At 39.3% G+C, this 27,371-nt stretch overlaps 1 protein-coding gene across 3 annotated transcripts in view; it reads right to left on the reverse strand.

The window, feature by feature from the left end:
* LOC115136960 (contactin-4-like) overlaps positions 1–27,371 on the reverse strand; it is a 165,910-nt gene that overhangs the window by 132,242 nt on the left and 6,297 nt on the right. For all 3 annotated transcript variants that reach the window (XM_029672915.2, XM_029672896.2, XM_029672906.2), the window contains exon 2: positions 9,947–10,087. In XM_029672915.2, coding sequence (XP_029528775.1) covers positions 9,947–10,001 — 55 coding nt within the window. In that variant the 5' untranslated portion in view covers positions 10,002–10,087. The remainder of the gene's footprint in view (positions 1–9,946; positions 10,088–27,371) is intronic.

The raw sequence follows: 27,371 nt of genomic DNA on the forward strand, positions 1-27,371 counted from the left end.
TAAGAATACTGTGCGAGTAAAGAAAAAAATTAGCATTTCATAACGTAACGTCATTTTTTAAAAATCAAAAAGTCGACGATAAACTTTCACAAAACACTTCGAAATACTTTTGTAATGCAACTTTAGGTATTAGTACACGTTAATAAGCGATAAAATTCCTCAGGAGGCGATGTGAAATGTTTAGCTTGTCCGTGGAGAAAAAGATGTCTTGAAATGGTCGAACAAAAATCTGGGCGGGGACAGTAGGGAAGGAGTTCCCTTGTTTCGGTTAGACCAAGAATCAATTGCGAAACAAATGACGTGACTTTAGACAACCTGTGGAAGCTGTAGCCAATGAAAACTCGGCTCTATTTAATTTGGTTCGCTTTGCCTGTAGTCGCGGAAGGATATATTTTTCCATTTTCAGTGAACAGATTTTCATGCACTTTTCGATGAAACGCCCGTTCTGTAAATGCCACAGGCGTGATTTAAACAGTTTTGGAAACATCTGAGTGTTTTCTATCCACACATACTAATCATATGCATATACTATATTCCTGGCATGAATAGCAGGGCGCTGAAATGTTGCGCGATTTTTAACAAAAAGCTGCGAAAATTCGCAACATCCTTAAAAGGTCTTAACAGTTGTGCCTTGTTAAAAGTTAATAATGCAATTTGAGCCAATCAGTTGTGTTGTGACAAGGTAGAGGTGGTATACAGAAGATAGCCTTATTTGGTAAAAGACCAAGTCCATATTATGGCAAGAACAGCTCAAATAAGCAACGAGAAACAAAAGTCCATCATTACTTTAAGACATGTTGGTCAGTCAATGCAGAAAATTTCAAGAACTATGAAAGTTTCTTCAAGTGCAGTCGCAAAAACCCTCAAGCACTATGATGAAACTTGCTCTCATGAGGACCGCCACATGAAAGGAAGACCCTGAGTTTCCTCTGCTGCAGAGGATAAGTTCATTACAGTTAACTGCACCTCAGATTGCAGCCAAAATAAATGCTTCACAGAGTTCAAGTAACAGACACATCTCAACATCAACTGTTCAGAGGAAACTGCGTGAATCAGGCCTTCATTGTAAAATTGCTGCAAAGAAACCACTACTAAAGGACACCAATAATAAGAAGAGAATTGCTTGGGCCAAGAAACATGAGCAATGGACATTAGATCGGTGGAAATCTGATTTTTGGTTCTAACCGCTGTCTTTGTGAGAAACAAAGTAGGTGAACGGATGATCTCCACATGTGTGGTTCCCACCACGAAGCATGGAGGAGGAGGTGTGATGGTGCTTTGCTGGTGACACTGTCATTGATTTATTTAGAATTCAAGGCACACTTAAGCAGCATGGCTACTACAGCATTCTGTAGCGATACGCCATCCCATCTGGTTTGCGCTTAGTGGGACTATCATCTGTCATTACAGGATAATGACCCCACACACCTGGGGGCGGCAGGGTAGAATAGTGGTTAGAGTGTTGGACTAGTAACCGAAAGGTTGCAAGTTCATATCCCTGAGCTGACAAGGTAAAAATATGTCGTTCTGCCCCTGAACAGGCAGTTAACCTACTGTTCCTACGCCGTCATTGAAAATAAGAATTTGTTCTTAACTGACTTGCCTAGTTAAATAAAGGTAAAATAAAATAAAAAATAAAACCTCCAAGCTGTGTAAGGGTTATTTGACCAAGAAGGAGAGTGATGGAGTGCTGCATCAGATGAAGTCTCCAAAATCACCCGACCTCAACCCAATTGAGATGGTTTGGGATGAGTTAGAACGCAGTGTGAAGGAAAAGCAGCCAACAAGTGCTCAGCATACATTGGAAAGCATTCCAGGTGAAGCTGGTTGAGAGAATGCCAAGAGTGTGCAAAGCTGTCATCAAGGCACAGTGTGGTTACTTTGAATAATATAAAATATATTTTGATTTGTTTAACACTTTTTTTGCTAACTACATGATTCCATGTGTTATTTCATAGTTCCTATGTCTTCACTATTATTCTACAATGTATACAATAGTCAAAAATAAAGAAAAACCCTTGAATGAGTAGGTGTGTCCAAACTATTGACCGGTACTGTATAATCAAATTAAGATTTCTATTAGCGATATATATTGAGAACAATTTCGTCCAATGTATAGTGATAAGGGCTATGAAGTGCCTGCTGTGTGGACCTTAATGCAAGGGGAAGATAAAGGCCGTAACATGACACCATTATGCCCACCCCAAGAAATTGTGTGTATTCATAAAAGTGTACAAGGTTGGATAAGGAGAGCAAACTGAGCAAGCTATTTACGGCTATATTAGCATACTTATTCACAACAGCAGCAGTAGGTCGGTGACACAGCACTCTTACATGAACATGAAATGAAACAGAGGACAAAAATTGTTTCATGAAAATTGGCTTTGTCTACATGCCACCTACTGGGTTTGCTTTACAGGCCTTGAATAACTTGGCCATCAACTGACTGCTGTGGAATCCTGCTGTTTCATTTTTCGCCTGAAAACATTGAGTATTACCCATGAAAGAAAAATGTGTTGAAATTGATCAATACGACAAGATGATACAAAACCTGCATTGTAAAGTGACTTTGCAAAATCATATTCATGTGTTTGCAGTATTGCTATGGCTCGTATTGGACATTTCCTGTGGCGGTTTAGATATAACACATGTTGTACTCTGCATGGCCTCCCCTGAAACACGTTTGTCCTACGCTGGTGTACAGTACAATACAGTAAACACCAGGATATCCAGAGCAGCTGGTGTGAAAACGGACTTTCCTCTTTGTCCTTCTGTTTCACGTCTATGGATCTCTCGTGTTCTGTCCTTCAGGATCTTGAAAATAACTCAGCCCCTATTGAAATCCCAGAGAAAAGGTGAACTGAGGAGGAATCCATGAAAGGATGTCGTACAACCTTGATTCAGTAACATGCCCTTTAGGATGCGCACATGTATTTTAGTGGCTTCTTTAGACAGACTCTATACCTATAGGCACAGCTCAGAAAGCATAAGAGAGAAAGCAAAGCTGATGCGACATCCTCATTCGGAGAAGTGCTCTGGACCATAAAGGCATCCTGAAAGTACATTCACCGTTTTGTTCCATGTTCTTTTCCGGGTTCTAACAACAACAGGTGGACTTTCACAGAGACAGAACAACTACAGTAATGTCTCTGGAGCTGTGAAGGTCATCTCGCTAAGAAAACGATGCAAAACGATTCACCGTTTAGCCATAGAGAACTCCTTTGTGTGCACAATGTCTCTTTCATGTCCTTTTTCACTTACACAGCAATGTGGCCTTTAAAGACATTTGAGCCCACATGGAGTAAGACACTTTTATTCTCCACGAGCACAGCAAGCAGCTTAGGCGTGGAAATCAAATGGTTTTGGGACAGGCGGCAAAACGCTAAGCCATCAGGGCCGAGTTCATACTGTAAGTACCATTAGTGCTGCTTAGCGTAACTGTGCTAATATGCTAATAATATTTTATATAATAAAAATGTATGTAGCTTAAGTAAAGGCTAAATTAAGTAAAGGCATGGGCCGTCATCATGGTGGAGTAAGCAGGAATAAAAGGCAGGGTATCAGGATTCTGAGCGTGTCCCGGGGAAGAGTGTGGCGCTGCGCTGGGGTAATCAGATGCTAACAGTGAGGGTGAGAGTGACGCGCAGGCAGCACAGTGCAGGCAGGGGAAACAGGAGGCAGCCCTGTTGAGGCACACTAGCAGAACAAAGGAACACGCCTAGCAGGGGACAGAGATCATTACGGCCCCCTCAACACATTCGGTACAGTCTGACTGTGAATCCTTGCCTTTTCAGGGGTAACCTTCCCTTTCACTGGCGTTCGCCAGGTTGCTTGACCTTTTCGGTCAGTTTCACAAAGCTGCATTCAGACAGCTAGTGCACGTCATGAAAGACGAGTGTCTTACAGTACATGGCAAACTGGGATCACACCTTTCAAAGATAATAAATTACTAGAACCTGCTCCCAGATGTAACATGGATAAAATGTTGTGTGTATCACTGAAAACATAATGATACTTATTAGCCTACATTTTTTTGCCCACATCTGTCTTGTAATTTTCAACAGCAGGTAAAGGACTCTTTTTGTTGGAATACTTAGGATAGCTTATGTATTGGTCCTTAAAGAGAAACAGATCGAGTGCAAAATCATTTCTGGCCATAGAGGTAGCGGCTCTTCTAGCTTTACTATATGAGTACTGTGGCAACAAACTGTGTTTATCAGATGCTGGTCAATCAGCCAGTGCCAACTGCATGCTGAGTGAACGCCAAAGTCTGATTTGAATGACACATAAGAACAAAAGACAAGTATGAAGTCTACAGACTCCTTTACAATCAAATTCCAACTCCCAATCATGAGAATAAGAAAGGCGTGCAGTCTCAAAACTGTCTAGTGTTGGATGGGGAGGGTGAACTAGTGCCAGAGTCTAGTGCTTCATCAGTAGAGCCTTTTTAAAATCTTGACTAGGATAATGCCTCTTGATTAAAGACTGAGAAATCCAACTGATGTTCTCCGTTGACCCCCACCAATTTGTAAGCAAGAGAAATTAAAATCCTCCATCAAAATGTGATCAATGCAGGAGAGCCCTGTGGGGAACAACTGACACCCATTGTATAATGAAGCTATAATTCAGCTTTACTGTACATGAATGACGCATACACCGAAACTTACAATAAGGATTTCTGTGTGATTCATATCCCCCTGTTCCCCTGCTATACTGTATAGAAATAAGAGTGTATGCCTTACTGTTTCTTTCACGGCGGCACTAAAGGCAGATAGGGAGAACAGGAGCACTCTCCATGAGTCTCTATTTCCCCCTGAAAGATTTTCAATGGCACTGTGGACATTGATGACTGGGTTCAAGGGGGATATTATAATACCTCTTCTGATTACTGTATTAGGTTTGATGTAGGGATGAACTAAATGAGCAAAAACACACTTCCATTATGGATCAGCATGGATGAAAGCAGGGGTTCTTTCATGTTCGTCGTATCTGTAATCTTCACAAGAACAAACATTTACTAACAAATGTCTTTCACACAGAGTGTGCTATAACCGCAAGGGCGTATTCTACACACTACTTCACTTAGGTCAGTAGTAGAGATGTAGATTCACCTCGGGTCCCGATTCAAATGTTTAAGATACAAGTGCATAAGGTCCGTGGACCGCAAACTGATCCAAATGCTCATATTAAATTATTTTGACTTTACAGAAATATCAAATAGCTCTCACAACTGATGTGTCCACTCCTTCAGCATTGAACTGCATGTAACTGTGTTGACAGTCATTGACCTACAAGTCATTTTGCATGCAGAACAACCCCAGGCAATATCAGAAGCCTGGTCAAACCACGCACTGTGCCCAGCTTCATGCACTGATCAACGCGAGGTAAGTGGCCTGTTCCTGATCTTGCACATCTGTGCAGCACCTTCAGCATTTAAATGCTAAAATGTTTTGTGTGCTGAAATTATAAGAGCAGCAATAAAATAACAATAACGAGGCTATATACAGGGAGTACCGGTGCCGAGTCAATTTGCGGGGGTCAAGGTTAATCGGGGTAATTGAGGTAATATGTACAGTATCAGTCAAAAGTTTGGACACACCTACTCATTCAATTTCTTTTTTCTTTTTTACTATTTCCTACATTGTAGAATAATAGTGAAGGCATCAGCATTAGGAAATACAGTATATGGAATCGTGTAGTAACCAAAAAAGTGTTAAACAAATTCTTCAAATAGCCACCCATTGCCTTGATGACAGCTTTGCACACTCTTGGAATTCTCTCAACCAGCTTAATGAGATATGAGATAATCACCTGGAATGCATTTCAATTATCATGTGTGTCTTTGTTAAAACTTAATTTGTGGAATTTCTTTCCTTCTTAATGCGTTTGAGCCAATCAGTTGTGTTGGTACAGTGCCTTGCAAAAGTATTCATCCCCCTTGGTGTTTTTCCTATTTTGTTGCATTACAACCTGTAATTTTAATTTATTTTGATTTGGATTTCATGTAATGGACATACACAAAATAGTCACACTTGGTGAACTGAAATGAAAAAAATAACTTGTTTAAAAAAAAAATGTACATTTTTTACGGAAAAGTGGTGCGTGCATATGTATTCACCCCGTTTGCTATGAAGCCTCTAAATAAGATCTGGTGCAACTGCAATTAAATTCAGAAGTCACATAATTAGTTAAATAAAGTCCACCTGTGTGTCACATGATCTAACAATCTCAGTATATATACACCTGTTCTGAAAAGCCCCAGAGTCTGCAACAACACTAAGCAAGGGGCACCACCAAGCAAGCAACATCATGCAGACCAAGGAGCTCTCCAAACAGGTCAGTGACAAAGTTGTGGAGAAGTACAGATCAGATATAAATATATCAGAAACTTTGAACATCCCACACAGCACCATTAAAACCATTATTAAAAAATGGAAAGAATATGGCACCACAACAAACCTGCCAAGAGAGGGCCGCCCACCAAAACTCATGGACCAGGCAAGGAGGGCATTAATCAGAGAGGCAACAAAGAGACCAAAGGTAACCCTGAAGGAGCTGCAAAGCTCCACAGCGGAAATATCTGTCCATAGGACCACTTTAAATCGTACACTCCACAGAGTGGCCAGAACAGAACAGTGGCCAGAAAAAAGCAATTTCTTAAAGAAGAAAAAAAATGAGCAAACACATGTGGTGTTCGCCAAAAGGCATGTGGGAGACTCTCCAAACATATGGAAGAAGATACTCTGGTCAGATGAGACTCAAATGTATTTTTTTGTCTATCAAGGAAAACTCTATGTCTGGAGTTTTCCTTGATGGACCTCTCATCACCCCGAGAATAACATATCATCCACAGTGAAGCAAGGTGGTGGCAGCATCATGCTGTGGGGATGTTTTTCATTTGCCGGGACTGGGAAACTGGTCAGAATTGAAGGAATGAGGGATGACGCTAAATACAGGGAAATTCTTGAGGGAAACCTGTTTCAGTCTTCCAGAGATTTAAGACTGAGACAGAGGATCACCTTACAGCAGGATAATGACCCTAAGCATACTGCTAAACCAACACTTGAGTGGTTTAAGGGGAAACATTTAAATGTCTTGGAATGGCCTTGTCAAAGCCCAGACCTCGATCCAATTGAGAATCTGTGGTATGACTTAAAGATTGCTGTGCACCAGCGGAACCCATCCACCTTGAAGGAGCTAGAGCAGTTTTGCCTTATATAATGGGCAAAAATCCCAGTGGCTAGATGTGCCAAGCTTATAGAGACACACCCCAAGAGACTTGCAGCTGCAATTGCTGCAAAAGGTGGCTCTACAAAGTATTAATTTTGGGGGGGGTGAATAGTTATGCACGCTCAAGTTGTCTGTTTCTTTATCTTATTTCTTGTTTGTTTCACAATAAAAAAAATATTTTACATCTTCAAAGTGGTACGCATATTGTGAAAATCCAATGATACAAACCGCCCAAAAAGTCCAGGGTGTAAGGCAACAAAATAGAAAAAATGCCAAGGGGGGTGAATACTTTAGCTAAGCCACTGTATACAGAAGACAGCCCTATTTGGTCAAATACAAGAATTATTGCAAGAACAGCTGAAATAAACAAAGAGAAACGACAGTTCACCATGACTTTAAGACATGAAGGTCAGTCAATGCGGAACATTTCAAGAACTTTGTGGAGTTGCAAAAACCATCAAGCGCTACGATGTAACTGGTTCTCATGAGGACCGTCACAGGAAAGGAAGACCCAGGCTTACCTCTGCTGCAGAGGATACGTTTATTAGAGTTATAAGCCTCAGAAATTGCAGCCCAAATAAATGCTTCACAGAGTTCAAGTAACAGACACATCTCAACATCAACTGTTCAGAGGAGACTACGTGAATCAGGCCTTCATGGTCTAATTGCTGCAAAGAAACCACTAGTAAAGGACACAAAGAAGAAGAAGAGACTTGCTTGGGCCCAGTCTCTTCTTGAGACTTGGCCCAAGCAATGGAGCAATGGACATTAGACCGGTGGAAATCTGTCCTTTGGTCTGATGAGTCAAAATTTGAGATTTTTGGTTCTAACTGTCGTGTCTTAATGAGACGCAGAGTAGGTGAACGGATGATCTCTGCATGTGTGGTTCCCACCGTGAAACATTGAGGTGTGATGGTGTGGGGGTGCTTTGCTGGTGACACTGTCTGTGATTTATTTAGAATTCAAGGCACACTTAACCAGCATGGCTACCACAGCAATCTGCAGCGATATGCCATTCTGTCTGGTTTGCGCTTAGTGGGATTATCATTTGTTTTTCAACAGAACATTGACCCAACAAACCTCCAGGCTGTGTAAGGGCTATTTGACCAAGAAGGATAGTGATGGAGTGCTGCATCAGATGACCTGGCCTCCACAATCACTGGACCTCAACCCAATTGAGATGGTTTGAGATGAGTTGGACCGCAGAGTGAAAGAAAAGCAGCCAACAAGCGCTCAGTATATGTGGGAACTCCTTCAAGACTTTTGGAAAAGCATTCCAGGTGAAGCTGGTTGAGAGAATGCCAAGATTGTGCAAAGCTGTCATCAAGGGGGAATGTTGGCTACTTTGAAGAATCTCAAATATAAAATACACTTTTTTGGTTACCACATGATTCAATATGTGTTATATAAAAGTTTTGATGTCATCACTATTATTCTACAATGTAGAAGATCATGTCTTTTTTTAAGCATACAATATAGCTCAGTATTTGAATGATGTATTTTAGATAGTCATTATTGCTCATCTTCATGAAGAGTGTTAATAATTTCAGACCCCACTGTACACCATAGACAATAACTTACACACACACAAACACACACACACACAAACACACACACACACACACACACACACACACACACACACACACACAGAAGTCAGGTCAGACTAATCCAGCTCATGAGCTCTCCATCAGCAGCAGATTATGATTTAGAATGATAAATTCATGTGTTTATGCAACATGTTAGTGCATCGAATCGTATCACAGAGGAAGAAATCGCATCGATTCTTTCTCTAATCACAGTGAATCACACTGAATCGTTTCAAACTAAAACGTACCGTTCCTGTATCGTATCGGAGACCATGAATCTAGACACGTATCGACACATCTTGAAGGGAAAGATGCCATCCGTCATCCACCATCCACAACGCAGACGTCATCAGCAACCTTTGACCTTCGTTCCTTTCCCATCCCCCTTAGCCCCCTAATGTTTCTGTAACCTAAAGAACTATCATCTGACATCCAAACAGATAGTGACAGGAATTATATGAAACAATGAAGCTTTGATATCAATGTTAATGTTATCAATGATCCTTTATATGTATTTAACCTAATTATGTATATTTTACGAAAATTTGAGGAGAGCTTCTCTGTTCACCAAACCAAATGACGCCAAATCGAGTTACCGCAAGCGGCAACCATTCGATTATGACAGTAGAAGTCCAAAGCTTCTATTTTTCACCTGTCATTGTCTAATATTTCACATTTTTGGCCTTGACTCTGCAGTACATTCTACTGTATGAACATGATGCAGTCTTAGTTTACCCCAGAACAAAGGTCATTGCCATTTTTTCCTCTGCTGATTAAATCTCACACTCTTTTGCAATCAATGCATTACATTTAATATTTCTGTCTTTAATTTCATATCCGCAACCCAATCTCCTTGTTTATATTCATAACGATTGCGCTAACAGCAGTCAACCTTTACGGACTGCCGACCATACAATTACAATGATTTCCTTTAACAACCTCCTTTATTATCAAATACATTTTACAACCTCATTATTTGTATCTTAATGTTTCCCTGTGTCCTGTGTTACTTGAGCTAGCTTCATTCTAAACTATGGCTTTCACACTGCAACCTGCCCCCAAAAAACATATGAATGAGACACAAAACTTCACAAAGAGAGCTCTTGCTTGCATCAAAAGTTATTTACCTGCTAGGCACCCCATGAGTGACTGCAGCAACAGCAGTTTCCATAGCAACGTCATCTTCAGTTTTGTGGGGTCAAAAGTAGACTCACATCCAATCACAAATGTACGGAGGAATCCTTTCGGTACCTTTCTGGGTCTTCACTCTGTAGAAAAAGAAACAGGCGTAATGAATACCATGATAAGACAGAAAGACAGTCTTTTATCAGCACTTGAGAAAAGTGCTGATAAAGGACTGTAAAGAACTCTAACATTTAAAAAAAAAGATTTTTAATTTAAAATCATTATTTTCAATGACGGCCTAGGAACAGTGGGTTAACTGCCTCGTTCAGGGGCATGAATTGAACATTAAGAGAATTGAAGGAATATGACGGCATTTCTCACTTCTGATAACATGTCAAGGACTAGGGAAATGCTTTTCAAAATGTTGCCCTTTACAGCAGCATGTAGCCTACTGTACACATTCAGTCATGTGCAGCGCTTTCATACCCCTTGACCTACTCCACATTTTCGGGGGTTACAGCCTGAATTCAAAATGGATTAAATATATGTTTTTCTCACCCATCTACACACAAAAGAACATAATGACAAAGTGAAAACATGCTTTCAGTAATGCTTGCAAATTCATTGATAATGAACTACAGAAATATCTCATTTACATAAGTATTCACACCCCTGAGTCAATACTTTGTAGAAGCACCTTTGGCAGCGATTACAGCTGTGAGTCTTTCTGGGTAAGTCTCTAAGAGCTTTCCACACCTGGATTGTGCAACATTTACTCATTATTCTTTTCAAAATTCTTCAAGCTCTGTCAAATTGGTTTTTGATCATTGCTAGACAACCATTTTCAAGTATTGACATAGATGTTCAAGTAGATTTAAGTCAAAACTGTAACTCGTTCACTCGGGAACATTCACTGTCATATTATGTACAGCCTTCCTTCTTTCAATCTGTCAATTAGGTTAGTATGGTGGAGTAACTACCATGTTGTTGGTCCATCTTCAGTTTTCTCCCATCACAGCCATTAAACTCTGTAACTGTTTTAAAGTCACCATTGATCTCATTGTGAAATCCCTGACCGGTTTCCTTCCTCTCTGATAACTGAGCAGCTTTAAGTCAAAACTGTAACTCATCCAGCCCTACGACAACTCAACAGCTTCTACCCCCAAGCCATTAGACTGCTGAATAATTCATCAAAATCGCCACTGGACAATTTACATTGACCCGAGATATTTGAGATTTTTGTTTTTTATTAATTGTAAAAAATAAAATAAAACATAATTCCACTTTTATATTATGGGGTATTTTGTGAAGGCCGGTGACAACAAAATCTCAATTTAAGTCTGTAACACAACACAATATGAAAAAAGTCAAGGGGTATGAATACTTTCTGAAGGCACTGTATATTTAGATCTAGTAAATGATATTTAAGAAATTAAGCCTTGAAAGAGCAATGTGCAAAGAGATTGCCTTAAAGTATACATCAATGAATTAATGAAATAAATTAGTTATACAAATGACTCAATATTCTCTTTCACCAAATCCCTATTACATGTAACTCTGAATGTACAGCTTTGGTGGGCTGGTTCAGAACCGATGGGCTGGTTCAGAAGTACTATAAAAAATAAAAAACATACATTACTCCCTTTTTCTGCCTACCAAAGTCAAGCTGGAGCCTAATCTATTAACTAAAAAGTTAGAGAGGGAAAACAAAAAAAAATAGCACTGATTTTCATTTTTGGCACAGCGACTATTACATGCCTTTCCATATCCGCGACAAATACGTCTCCAGAGAATCCTGTTTTTAAGCCTATTTTAGAAGCTCCCTCTTAAACATACACAGAATAATACCCATTCACTGTTATGTTCATAAATGTTGTAAGAGATAGCAAGAGATAGGGTGTGAAAAACTCCAGCGATCCCACTACAGTGTCAACGTCAGATGTGTTTTTATTCCCCAGCAGAAATACCAGGGGTATCGGCATGAAATCAGTACCCAAACCTCAAAAGCCTGCATTGTGTCAGTGGGATAGTAATTCTCTGTGTGCTCCAGTGGGCCTTCGATGTAGAGAGCAGAAGGGAAGATGGGGGGAGGGATCTGCAGGGGGAGACAAATAAAATCAATGCCATCCAGAGACGCAGTGTCCCATGGCAGTACTTTTAAAACATTAGCTTAATGTACCCTGTTGCCCTATAGACAATATACAGTAATGCTCTCTATTTTGGTAGAAAAGTAGTTAATGGTGAACTTTTAGACATTACATGGTAATTTTGATGCAGGGTTTTTGTTATAGTCAGTCTTTGAATATGTATTACATATAGTCATTCTTCTGCTGTTGAAAGACAAATATGATCCAATTACTGATTTATTCAGTGGCTGACACAATCAATTGCTGCATTGTTGAAATTTGAATTACAAATTTCCCTTTCATCTCGCCTGCTCAACACCAACCCCCAAAAACAACACATTTTTTGAGAGGACTAAATAATATATATACACGACAGGAGGTGCGTTGCCCATTAATTCGGGAGAACGGGTTCGTTCTAATGACTGGAGTGGAATGATAACAAATACATCAAACACATGGTTTCCATGCCATTCCATCTGCTCCATTACGGACATTATGATGAGCCGTTCTCCCCTCAGTATCCTCTGGTGATATACACAGAGTATACTAAACATCAAATTCCCCTTCCTAATATTGAGTTTTGAGTTGTACACCCCACCCCGTTTTGCCCTCAGAACAGCCTCAATTCATCGGGGCATGGACTCTACAAGGTGTCGAAAGCATTCCACTGGGATGCTGGCCCATGTTGACTCCAATGCTTCTCACAGTTGTGTCAAGTTGCCTGGATGACCTTTGGGTGGTGGACCATTCTTGATACGCACGAGAAACTGTTATCTTACCCATTTACCTTCTGAATGGCACACAAACACAATCCATGTCTCAATTGTCTCAAGGCTTAAAAACCATTCTTTAATCTGTCTCCTCCCGTTTATCCACACTGATAGAAGTGGATTTAACCATTGATAACAGTAAGGGATCATTCACCTGGATTCACCTGCTCTGTCTATGTCATGGAAAGAGCAGGTGTTCATAATGTTTTGTACACACAGTACTGTACCAGTGAAAAGTTTGGACACACCTACTCATTCAAGGGTTTTTCTTTATTTTTATTACTTTCTACATTGTAGAATAATAGTGAAGACATCAAAACTATGAAATAACACATATGAAATCATGTAGTAACCAAGTCCATATTATGTCAAGAACATCTCAAAAAAGCAAAGAGAAACGACAATCCATCATTACTTTAAGCCATTCAGAAAATGTCAAGAACTTTGAAAGTTTCTTCAAGTGCAGTCGCAAAAACCATCAAGCGCTATGATGAAACAGGCTCTCATGAGGACCGCCACATGAAAGGAAGCCCCAGAGTTAACTCTGCTGCAGAGAATAAGTTCATTAGAGTTACCAGCCTCAGAAATTGCAGCCCAAATAAATGCTTCACAGTTCAAGTAACAGACACATCTCATCATCAACTGTTCAGAGGAGACTCCGTGAATCAGGCCTTCATGGTCAAATTGCTGCAAAGAAACCACTAGTAAAGAACACAAACAAGAAGAAGAGACTTGCTTGTGCCTGGAAACATGAACAATGGACATTAGACCGGTGGAAATCTGTACTTTGGACTGATGAGTCCAAATGTGCGATTTTTGGTTCCAACCGCCGTGTCTTTGTGAGATGCGGAGTAGGTGAACAGATTATCTCTGCATGTGTAGTTCTCAACATGAAGCATGAAGGAGGAGTTGTGATGGTGTGGGGGTGCTTTGCTGGTGACACTGTCAGTGATTTGTTTAGAATTCAAGGCACACCTAAACAACAGGACAATGACAAGGGCTATCAAGTGCTCAGCATATGTGGGAAGCTGTTGAGAGCATGCCAATAGTGTGCAAAGCTGTCATCAAGGCAAAGGGTGGCTACTTTGAAGAATCTCAAATATAAAATATATTTTGATTCATTTAACACATCATACTTTGGTTAGTACATGATTCCATATGTGTATTTCATAGTTTTGAAAAACCCTTGAATGAGTATGTAACGAGTGCGCTGAGAGTCGGGAAGCAAGTGTTTTAATAAATAAACTATACACAAATAACACACCGACAATGAAAACAACACCTGAGGAAAGAACCAAGGGGAGTGACAGATATAGGGAAGATAATAAAGGAGGTGATGGAGTCCAGGTGAGTGTCATGAGGCACGAGACGATGATGACAGGTGTGCAGGATAATCAGCAGCCTGATGACCTAGAGGCCGGAGAGGGAGTATACGTGACAGAGTAGCTATGTCCAAACCAGTGGTGTAAAGTACTTAAGTAAAAATACTTGAAAGTACAACTTAAGTCGTTTATTTGGGCATCTGTACTTTACTTTACTATTTATATTTTTGACATTTTTTACTTTTACTTCACTACATTCCAAAAGAAAATGATGTACTTTCTACTCCATACATTTTCCCTGACACCCAAAGTACTCGTTACATTTTGAATGCTTAGCAGGACAGGAAAAGTGTCTTATTCACACACTTATCAAGAGAACATTCCTGGCCATCCCTACTGCCTCTGATCTGGCGGACTCACTAAACACATACTTCGTTTGTAGATGATGTCTGAATGTTGTTGCCTGCCCCGGGCTATCCGTAACTTAAAATAATAAGAAAATGGTGCCGTTTGGTTTGCTTAATATAAGGAATTTGAAATTATTCATATTTTTACTTTTGATAATTAAGTATATTTTAGCAATTACATTTCCTTTTGATACTTAAGTGTATTTAAAATACTTTTAGACTTTTACTCAAGTAGGAAATTACAGGGTGACTTTCACTTTTACTTGAGTCATTTTCTATTAAAGTATCTTTACTTTTACTCAAGTATGACAATTGGGTACTTTTTCCACCACTAGTCCAAACTTTCGACTGGTACTGTATATATACTGTATATATTCTGTATGCATCTCGAAACTAGTGATTATTCAAAGTAAATATGAAAACAACGAGCTTAAAACAGGGGTCTAAAATGTTTGCACAGACTTGTAAGGAATAACAGCAAACTAACTACCTTATGTGCTGATGTTTCAGGTTTTGTTAATTCCTCTGAGGGTTATCTTAGAATATTTACACTTTACTGGAGCGGTTCCTCTTACGGACCTTGTCAATGCATATTTACACAAAACCATACCTTTCCTTGAAATACAACACAAACAATCTGAATGAACCCGCATTGCGGTTTTCCTTGAATTGATTAAATTGGGGAATTTGTTTAATTGACTGTTTTGACAAACACATTCAAAAGTGCCAAATGGGAGAGGTATTTGGTTTTGAGTAGCAGGGAGAGGAAGTAAATATGTAAATGAAACACAGTGGGGGTAGGCAGTAAGGTTTACGCAGCTTGCCATAGAGTCTGAGAGAAGAATACAGAATAAGTCTGAGGCAAATGTCAGAGGCTGCCTCTGGAAACACTGTGTACACTGGATAGAAAGGTATTACAGCAATGTGACAACTTAAGTCATTTGCAATGTACCATTTGCAAAGCTTCCATAAAAAACAAGCTGCAATAACCATATGTCCCTCGGGTAAATACATGTTTATTCATAGAGTAGAAGTATATAATAACCCACACCATCCCATTATGGCACAACCAGGCTCTTGTTAGCATTCCACCATCGAAACAGAGGCAGAAGCAGCACTGAACGTCTCCTTCAGCTCTTGCTCACTGAACTGTAACACTACATTTCAAAGACATGCTTGAGTAATGCAATAATCACATGTTTCAAAACACGAGGGGCAGGAAATCAATATGGGACCAGAATATTGTATTTTCTTCACTTTCTAAAAAAATAAGGACTGAGAATGAAGCCTGGATTTGTCTGAGTGGGTCACATTTAAGATTTTATCTTTATTTATTTCAATCAGTGTCTTCTAATGAATCCCTCCCCTTGAGATGGAAGCTGTGTTTCCTGCTTCTTGACAAGATGTATTTCCTTTAGCTGGAAGAGCTGCAAGATCAACGATTCATCTGGACCACCTCAATGACATGCATAACCTTGCATGTCTTGTCTATGTATAGCTATTTCTGTAAATATAATTTGTTTACATAACACATCTGTAAAAAAAAATATATATAAAAAAATTAATTGCTATAATTGCATTTGCTCGGTTCATGCAAGACAGTTTCGGTTTCCATTCGTCCTCATTAAAATGTACTGAAGACTGACTGTATGTTGTACCACCGTAAATTACAAAGGAATGACACACAAAGCATGTTTCAAAGTACTTACATTTTCGGCATTATGGCAGAAGTGTTTCATTTACGCAAAAAGGATCAAAAGATAATTGCAACATTTAAATATGCTGAAAAAACTATATTAAAGCAACAGGTAAAGTGTTGGTCCCTGAAAGATCCTAGAAATGTGTTTACACCCCTGTTTCTCCTTTCCCAAGAATCCATCCACCTGACAGCTGTGGCATATCAAGAAACTGATTAAACAGCATGTTCATTACACAGGTGCACCCTGTGCTGGGCACAACAAAAGGCCACTCTAAAATGTGCAGTTTTGTCACACAACACAATGCCACAGATGTCTCAAGTTTTGAGGGTGCGTGCAGTTGGCAAGCCTCCAACGTCATTTTAGAGAATTTGGCAGTACTTCAAATTGGCCTCACAACCGCAGACCACGTGTATGGCGTTGTGTGGGCGAGCGGTTTGCTGATGTCAACGTTGTGAACAAAGTGCCCCATGGTGGCGGTGGGGTTATGGTATGGGCAGGCAAAAACTACGGACAATAAACACAATTGCATTTTATTGATGGCAATTGGAAAACACAGATATACCATGGAGCGAACCTGAGTCCCATTGTCGTGCCATTCATCCTACACCATCACTTCATTTTTCCAGCACGATAATACACAGCCCCATGTCGCAAGGATCTGTACACAGTTCCTGAAAGCTGAAAATGTCCCAGTTCTTCCATGACCTGCATACTCACCAGACATGTCACCCATTGAGCATGTTTGGGATGCTCTGGATGGACGTGTACGACAGTGTTCCTGTTTCCGCCAATATCCAGCAATTTCGCACAGCCATTGAAGAGGAGTGGAACAAGATTCCAGATGCCACAATCAACAGCCTGATCAACTCTATGAAAAGGAGATGTGTTGCGCTGCATGAGGCAAATGGTGGTCACACCAGATACTGACTGGTTTTCTGATCCACGCCCCTACCTTTTTATAGGTATCTGTGACCAACAGATGCCTATACGTATGTATTCCCAGGCATGTGAAATCCATAGATTAGGGCCTAATTTATTTATTTCAATTGACTGATTTCCTCATGTGAACTGTAACTCAGTAAAATCTTTGAAATTGTTGCATGTTGTATTGATCTTTTTCTTCAGTATAGCTTTGTAGCCTGAAGGCTGTTCTGTGAGAAGCTTTGCGATGTCCAATGTCTTTCATTTTTAGTGTGACTTGGTAAAATGGAGACATGTCATGATATTGTACCAAATGGTGCTTGGTGATCAATGGAGGTCAGATTACTAACCATTGATTAGCTTTCCTGAATGATGTATACCTACAGTATACTTACCAGGATACATACATCATAGCATATGCCTATAATAACACATACTTATGAGACAAAGGTAGGCTCAACATTTACACATTTGCAATACACTATGCCTCAATAGAGTTAAGAGAATGACAGAATGAGTTATTACATAAGCTATTGTATAATTATCAGATATTGTATTTTACTGAGCATTCGTAATGCTTCAGTAATGACTACAGGTGTCCTAATTAATCAGAAACCATGTGAACTTCAACTGTGATAAAGGTTTTGACAGACATGGTCTATCGGACATTTATTTACTTTGAAATGTCTCTCTCTCATCGTCCTGCCACAGAGACTATTGGTGTAATAGAAAGGTCCAAGGAGCACCCACAGCCAGTTCACTCCATGACAGTATTACAACAGTCACTTCCAGGGTAAAGCACATCCATGAATGGGAACAGAAAAGTTAAAAACTGTTGTAAAGGAAGTAAATACAATAGCTTTTTTTTTTTATTATTCATATATAGTATTTATTTTATTTTATATATGTGTCCATATTGTCCATGCGTTTCTAGTGGATAGACCATATGGTTCAAGAGAAAATAACAGAACTCATGAAAAAAACATCAATGAACTCTTCCAACTATTGACTTTTTTCACGATTGCCACCAGTTTGGTGCCAAAACAACAACAAAGGCATTGGCATAAAATAAATAAAAGTCTGTAAAAAAATATATAAAAAATATTTCATGCTGAAACCCTCATACACACAGATGGTTGGTGGTTTATATTTAGGATAATGTTTTTCAGCTTTGTCATATATGTTGTTATTTTAAAATCAATGTATTTTAGTTTTGATATGTTTTACATGTGATAAAGCCACACAGAGGGCTCGAGATAATTACAGACACCTGTGATAATCTGAAGTAGCCAAAAGCACCACTAGACATCGTGACAAATTATATAAAATCCTTTAAAGTTACCAAACTTCTGGTAGTTTACTGTTAAACTTAGAATGTTTTCAGTAATATACCCTCCCTTTGCGACCTTATGTATACACAAAAAAGCTGACTAAATATTGGCATGATGAAGAAATCAAGCTAATAATGGATGTTACATGAAATGGACAAGCTTTTTGTGGAGAATGTGAGTTACCATGGATAGCCATTTTGAAGAAAATACTTGGCTGAACACAACAACGATAATAATATGAAAAAGTCATTTCAATTCTTACTTTAGACAGCGAAAAATGACCGCTATGGATGATACACCCTCCGTTATGGATGTTACAGAGTCTGAAATAGACATTCTAATCTTAAAGATGCCTTGGACCAAAATCTATCGTAACATATTTGTTGTCATTTGGAATGTTTTAAAAATGCCTGCAGAAGGTATAGTACCACAGTATTGCATAATTATAGCCTGAATAGTACACACGACCAGTTGTCACACCCAATAGGAAGTTCTTTTCTCTCTTTATATGTTATGTGCTGAAAGTATTCCCACCTCTTGATTTTTATCCTGCATTTGGCCTACACACAATACCCCATAATATCAAAGTCAGATTATGAAAGTGATCTATACGGTTCAGGAACATAAACGTTATTTTAAAAGCATTGGGAATCGGTTAATAACGTTGTTTTCCATTCAGAGCATTTCTGACCCACAAAACAATGCAACACAGGTCCTATAAAAAGCACTCACTCTGTCTAAAAAACATTTTCCAGTGTCTGCTTGACAACTGAAAATCTTTGCCAGTGTGTGTGTGCATGTAGGCTATCTGCCCCTCCCCCTCCGAAGCTACTGGAGCCTACTGACGTTACAAGCGTGATTCAGAAATGAGGAAGAGAAATCTTTTATTTGAGAAGACTATGGATTAACTTTTTTTGACTGCAAGTTAAGGATACAATAGTTATCACGTTTCACATTGAGTTAACAAAAAAAAGGTAAAACGTGGTTTTATTTAAATGATTGTGTCTCTCTGCACACACAAGCTTTTTAGTTTGCTAGCTAGCTAGCTCTAGTCCAACGTTAAGCCAACTCTCGGAAGTTAAAAGATATTCAAAGTTCCTTGATAGAATTCCAATTAGCTCATTCGTCCCCCCCTCCTCTCCCCTGTAACTTTTCCCCAGGTCGTTGCTGTAAATGAGAATGTGTTCTCAGTCAAGTTACCTGGTAAAATAAGGGTTAAATAAAAATAATTAAGTACAGATAGAAGCCGCTCCTCTTTAGGTATAATTCTGTGGGCTTAATTCAGATAATGCATATCATCACAAGATTCCCAGCGCTGCAAGCGGTAGGTAGCTTAGTGGTTAGAGTGTTAGGCCAGTAACCAAAAGGTTGCTGGATCAAATACCCAAGTTAAATAAAGGTAAAATAAAAAAAAAAAGCCTCCTCCTCCGCCCTCTCTTGTTCTCTCTCCACCCTTAAAATTCCAGTTCTGTCTTGCGCCCTACACACTCCATTACATTGGACAGACAAGTTCATAGCGAGCTGCTCTGTCTGCAGTGATTGGTGAAGTAATTTATTGTCGAGCTCAATGTAAAAACATGTAGTTTTCAGAGGTTTAAAAAGGAACAGAAAGGAACAATATAAACCATTACTTATTGGGAGATTCGAAGCAGTTCAGAACTTTATTTTGCTGGTCGAAACAGTGGAACAGAAATTTAAAAAAATAATGATTGTGTTTCAAATATTAAAATATTTGTAAAAAGCAGTTGCTTTCTCAGATCTGTATTCAAATAGATAACAAAGTAGTTACTTCTCAGATCTGTATTCAAATAGTTAACAAAGTAGTCAGTTCTGAGATCTGTATTCAAATATTTTTTTTTACCCCTTTTTCGTAAAATCAAATTGGTCATTACGAGGCTTGTCCCATCGCTGCAACTCCCATACGGACTCAGGAGAGAGCCATTCGTCCTCTGAAACACGACCCTGCCAAGCCACACTACTCGCTGAACCCGGAAGCCAGCCGAACCAAAGCGTTGGAGGAAACGCTGTGGAACTGGGGTCACGAGTCAGCGTGCATGCGCTCGGGCCCACCACAAGGAGTCGCTAGAACACGATAGGACAAATCCTCTCCTAACCCAGACAATTGTGCACTGCGTAATTGACCCTGGGATCGAACTGTAGTCTGTAGTGATGCCTCTACTACTGTGATGCAGTGCCTTAGACTGCTGCACCCCTCGGGAGGCCTCAAAGTAGTCACTTTCTTCCTTCTTTTTTTCCACAAAGCATAGTTAAAACTATAGCTAAGCCCATAGTTACAGTTATTCCAGGCCTACTTGTAAAAATGTAAAGAAACTACTACATGGCTCACGATGTATGGCTATCAACCTCCGAAAATACATATACCTACATTCTCCTTCTCATGGTTCTTTGCATTGGGATGTAACCAAGCTAAGGTAAGCTATGGCGACGGTGAAACACTTCATGTCTGTGAGAATCTCATAATACTCTGTCTGGAACCAGTGTGTTGCCTTGGTTTTGACTTGTTGTATAACCACCATAATGAACATCAGAACAAAGGAGCAGACAGTTTAGAGCTAAAACACAGCACCCAAATCCCATTCTTCGCCTTATAAGCTAGTGTTTCATGCAGCAAGCGTTTCATGAGTGTCAAATAGAATAATCCTAAAGCGGTGCAGCCTCTGCCAGCTCGGAGCACAATAAACAGAGACACTACGATACAACTGCTCAACTATCAAGATGTCCAAGGGTGCTGTTGATGATACAATTGCTGTACTGTTTAAAGAGATAAGATATGATTCAAGAAGCCTGTATTAATCACTTCTCAAATCAACCAAACCAATTCCCATTCGTATGCATGTGATTTAGTAGCCAACTCCCCTGAACTATCATTGCAGTGCCATGCTATGCCAGACATATGGCATGGCAGGCATGGTCAGAGAGATTGGCTCAAGCACTAACATCTCTGAAACTAGGCTACAACATCAGTGCCTCATATCACTAACAGAATGGTACCATCATCATCTGTTCCCTGATAAAAAGGACCAGCTGAAACACAGTGGGTGGTGACTAGATGTTGGCAGTGGACAGTTAAGGCTCGTAGACCATCCAGGGTGATATTACAGGCTTCATTACTTACATCATCATGTCTCTCAATCCCCTACTCACGGCGGTGTCGCGCACCAGCTGGATTACAATAGAATGTGTTTCCTCATTATAAAACCCAATAAAGGCTGAACAACTGGAGTCGTGCGCAGTAATTCAACTCCATATAATGGGGTCAAAGAACGCAGCATTACCCTTTCTGTGAAGCCGAGAACACAGCATCAACATCAACACCCCAAACCATCCTTGACATGGATGCTTGAATTTCCACGTAGGAAATACAGCGAAAAGAAAGAGTATTTCACACAATGACAATTGTGCCAGCGCTCCCTTATAAAATAGATATTCATCTCGACATGATTCACATGGATAAATAACGAATATAAGGAAAAAGAATAGTTGCATTCAGAGGAAATTGAATAACATCCCAGGCTCACTGGTACAGTACATCATAACTCACCTGCCAAACAGGACAGTATATGGACATTTCCATTGAAAAAATGACTGTATGAAACAGACTATTTGGATTCTTCAAGATGGTTAAAAGCGATCGTTAGGGATTTTGGCTATTTGAATCTACTTCCCCAGAGTCAGATGAACCTGTGGATACCATTTTATGTATCCGTGTCCAGTATGAAGGAAGTTAGAGGTATTTTCACAGGCCAAATGCTAACTAGCTTAAAATGACTCTGGCTTCATTGCCAAAATCTCGAACTATCCCTTTAAGTTGCTGACCTTTTTAACATGGCAAGCAAGAAGAGACTTTTCATCATCTGCTGTGAGTGATGTATATTGGACAGCAGATACTTCATGGCGTGCTGCTTTGTACACTTGTAAGGCAGACTAGATAACTCTGCTCGCTGCATACACAGTACTCTATAGTGGATTATATACACATGAACTAAGCCATTCTGGTGGCCTACTTCCCTTGAATATAGCTGTCAATTATTTCACCTCGTGAGTCATATTTTCCTGCTTTTCTAGCATGGATAGTGTGTCCACCAGTGTGCTCCTGGGTAGCATTTTAACACTGAATAAACATTTTCATATAATTCTTAGCCTGTTCTGCCCTTTCAGCTAATGTTCTGTCCGTCACACAGGTAACCCCATGTTTAAAATGCACCAGAAAGAGGAAGGACTCCCTTATTGCTTAATCGCAGCTCTTGGAGGTCATTATTTTGCTATTTGCATGTAGCTTTCATAAGCTTTAACAATCCCTTGAAAACATTAGCAAAAACATTTACACTTATAAGAACAACAGGGGACATTTTACTATCTGTATAAATGAGAGCAGTACACGAAGAGTTCTTCTGCTGTGCAGTGTCAAACCAACCTTCCAAGAAATGTATGTAATGTATTGTTCTGAATATTCATAATTAAACAAAGACAGCCATCAGCAGACTGTATGCTTCACAATTACTCCATAAATAACACAGGCTTTGGAGACAACATACTATTCATAGGATGAATACTAGCAGTATTCATATTCATATGAATTGATACCGTTGCGTTCTTCATAATGAATTGTCTAAAGTCTACAGACTGTGAATCAGGATATTCAAATGGCCTTGTATTAGTTTCTGGTTGAACTTGTTCTATAAGATTGTATTCTATCAAAACAAATTCAATCCACCAGAAACCATAAAACGGTGCCAGAACATTGTGACATTCTGTTGAGTCATCTAGTGATCCCAATTCATCCAACATTTCTTTCATCTCAACTATGTGAAAAGAAAATAACAATGCCTTCTGGGGCATGTTGTTTTTATTAAGCATATTAGTATTCCAATAAATGGTGGGGGAAAGAAGGCTCACAAATCACAGGCCCACCCTATGGGGGGAGGGTACCATTTTCCTCTCAAAGATAATTGCAAAATCAGAGAATTTTCCCCAGTGGTACAACGATAACAAAGTGTTAAAAGATCCAAATAATTCCCTCATCTTCAATTTAAGTGCATTCTGAAGAAAAAACACAAACCTGCCCCTTTGCTGTGATAGCTTGGAAGTTGTTAGAAGCCCCCACATAAAGAATAGTTAATAATGCAATAGTTCCAATGCTCAGATATTTACACAAGCTGGTGTTACTCTTATTAGGCCTTCAATCGAATCTGTTCCCAAGGAGGGACCGTATCACACCATGTTTGAGTAAGGAAGTGATGCAGGAACAACACAGTTTGTATCATACCCCAAGGATTGTTGTGCCGCTAAGCCAAAAGCCCACATCTAGCTCTAACATATTTTTTCAACATACCGTAGCTAAAGCACAGGATTGAGGCAATATGAGTGGAATACAGCTAGGGTGTTAACTGAATGACCAAGCAAGAAATACTGCAGGAGATGGAGCTGCCTGGATGTAGAAGATGTTATAATGTACGTACTGTACAAGAGCAAAACCAATTCACTATCTCACTTTATCTCCATACAAATGTACACATATTGGATGTTTAACTAACCTTAATAACTATGTCATTACATTACATACTCACTGTATTTCCAACTTCAAAGTCTGCTAATACCTCAATTCACACAATACCTTTATGGAAAGGTCTGGGCAGAATTCTCCTTTTTCCATCCCCTAAAGGCAAGAGGTAAAAGGTGGCAGACATGATTTACCATCCTGTAAGAATAGGAGATTTGTTGTATTGAAATCCAATCTACGGTCTGTGAGACCACAACACCTCCAGCTGTAGACTGATCTCTTAGAGCTGACCAAATGCCTCTCGGCAAATAAAAAGCCTTTTAACACAAATTGCCGTTTTTGGCTTTTTCACCTTTTATGAAGAAAAAAAAACAGGACAGTGCAGGTAGATGCATTAGGAGGTAGGCTGGTTTTAATTGTTGGGTCATTGGGCCATTGAAGTGTTGCTAGCTGGAATATAGTACTTGAGTAAAACGATGAGCTATTGTAGGGCGGGCCAGCCCCCGAAGTGACTGTTATCAACTGTATGCAAAAGGTTTTATTGCCTTCTCGGAAATTCAGCCTTCTCTGTGTTGCTCAGCCCCCCCCCCCCCCCCCCCATTCTGTCACACCTCCGTGAAGCAGATGTTATGTTTCCTTTACATCCTGTAGGTCTGATATCTGATTGGAGGTTATTACTTTACAGTAATACTACCTGCAAAACAACTCAGATATTAAATCTAACATGGCAAAATGGTTATAAAAGGGTCTTAGCTTCTCTTTCTGGTGAGACCTGTGCTAGTGAGATACCTACTCTCTCTCTCTCCTCCTCGTGGACTCTTGGGGCCATGCCCTTTCAGGCGATGTCTTCTCTCCCTGATCATGCCTAGAATAATGCCTTGTAATGCTTGTTAATAATGCTTGGTAACATAAGCTTATGCCTTGTGTGTGAATCATTAATTTTACCATGTCAATTAAATATTCGCTTTTGATATAGACAATTCTTATTCCTTTCTTGACCTTTCTATTACTGTGACTTAACTATAGTATCTTGCATATTTCTAAATCATCTTTCTGGAGTCAGAAAACCATTTAATGGGCTAATTGCTTAGTCTTCTAATGGGTCGTATGTGAGGTATATATAATACAAATATGATAAATATTACCCCACTGGTTCATTGTGGTAAATATGTATGTATTTATTATTATTCTTACGTATTCAAGAACACAGACAGTTCAACAAAGTTCAATGCTAGAGCTGAAGTACAAGTCCTGTCCTGGTCTAAACTTTTCAACAAATGAACCTTTTACTGCAGTGGGCTAAATCAGGGTCACACAGTGTTTACTGGTAAGTTTTGTACAAATCTACTTTCAAACAAAAATATGTCCTACGCTGTAACTGCAATGATGAGATAGATGTTCTTCTTCTTTGTTTTTATGTTTTATTATGTCGCTGTCATACTGTGTTCAACCGTGTTGGATATTGCCTAGCCGTCATGGATATTGCCTAGGACCACAATGGAAATAAGTCCCAGACTTTATTGTGTGTTATTCTCGACGATTTTACTCATGTGCATGTATGGCTTTTCAAGATTTATGTGTGCTCATTTTTTTCTAGATGGTCAAATTAATAAACTAAAGTCAACTAAAATGCACCTCACACATGGTTATAGGCTTTAAAACAAGAGATATAAAGTTAAAATGTATTACATTTTGAGTTTGCATCCCAATATTACAGTATATATATATATATATATATATATATATATATATATATACATACATATATACAATATATATATACATACATATATACAATATATATATATATACATATATACAGTATATACATATATACAGTATATATATGTCAGAGGTTTACATATACCTTAGCCAAATACATTCAAACTCAGTTTTTCACAATTCCTGACATTTAATCCTAGTAAAAAATTCCATGTCTTGTGTCAGTTAGGACCACCACTTTATTTTAAGAATGTGAAATGTCAGAATAATAGTAGAGAGAATTATTTATTTCAGATTTTATTTCTTTCATCACATTCCCAGTGGGTCAGAAGTTTGCATACACTCAATTAGTATTTGGTAGAATTTCCTTTAAATTGTTAAACTTGGATCAAATGGATAAGCCTTCCACAAGCTACCCACAATAAGTTGGGTGAATTTTGGCCCAATCCTCCTGACAGAGCTGGTGTAACTGAGTCAGATTTGTAGGCCTCCTTGCTCGCACACGCTTTTTCGGTTCTGCCCACAAATGTTCTATAGGCTTGAGGTCAGGATTTTGTGATGGCCACTTCAGTACCTTGACTTTGTTGTCCTTAAGCCATTTTGCCACAACTTTGGAAGTATGCTTGGGGTCATTGTCCATTTGGAAGACCCATTTGCGACAAAGCTTGAACTGATGTCTTGAGATGTTGCTTCAATATATCCACATAATTGTCCTGCCTCATGATGCCATTTATTTTGTGAAGTACACCAGTCCCTCCTGCATCAAAGCACCCCCACAACATGACGCTGCCACCCTCGTGCTTCACGGTTGGGATGGTGTTATTCGGCTTGCAAGCCTCCCACTTTTTCCTCCAAACATAACAATGGTCCTTATGGCCAAACAGTTCTATTTTTGTTTCATCAGACCAGAGGACATTTCTCCTAAAAAGTGCGATCTTTGTCCTCATGTGCAGTTGCAAACTGTAGTCTGGCTTTTTTTGTGGCGGTTTTGGAGCAGTGGCTTCTTCCTTGCCGAGCGGTCTTTCAGGTTATGTCGATATGGGACTCGTTTTACTGTGGATATAGATAGTTTTGTATCTTCCAGCATCTTCACAAGGTCCTTTGCTGTTGTTCTGGAATTGATTTGCACTTTTCGCACCAAAGTACGTTAATCTCTAGGAGACAGAAAGCGTCTCCTTTCTGAGCGGTATGACGGCTGAGTGGTCCCATGGTGTTTATACTTGCATACTATTTTTTTTGTACAGTTGAATATGGTTCCTTCAGACATTTGGAAATTGTTCCCAAGGATGAACCAGACTTGTGGAGATTTTTTGCTGAGGTCTTGGCTGATTTCATTTGATTTTCCCATGATGTCAAGCAAAGAGGCACTGAATTTGAAGGTAAGCCTTGAAATACATCCACAGGTACACCTCCAATTGACTCAAATTATGTCAATTAGCCTATCAGAAGCTTCTAAACCCATGACATAATTTTCTGGAATTTTCCAAGCTGTTTAAAGGCACAATCAACTTAGTGTATGTACACTTCTGACCCACTGGAATTGTGATACAGTGAGTTATAATTGAAGTAATCTGTCTGTAAACAATTGTTGGAAATGTTACTTGTGT

The sequence above is a fragment of the Oncorhynchus nerka genome, linkage group LG2, assembly GCF_034236695.1.
Source record: "Oncorhynchus nerka isolate Pitt River linkage group LG2, Oner_Uvic_2.0, whole genome shotgun sequence".
Lineage (NCBI taxonomy): Eukaryota > Metazoa > Chordata > Actinopteri > Salmoniformes > Salmonidae > Oncorhynchus > Oncorhynchus nerka.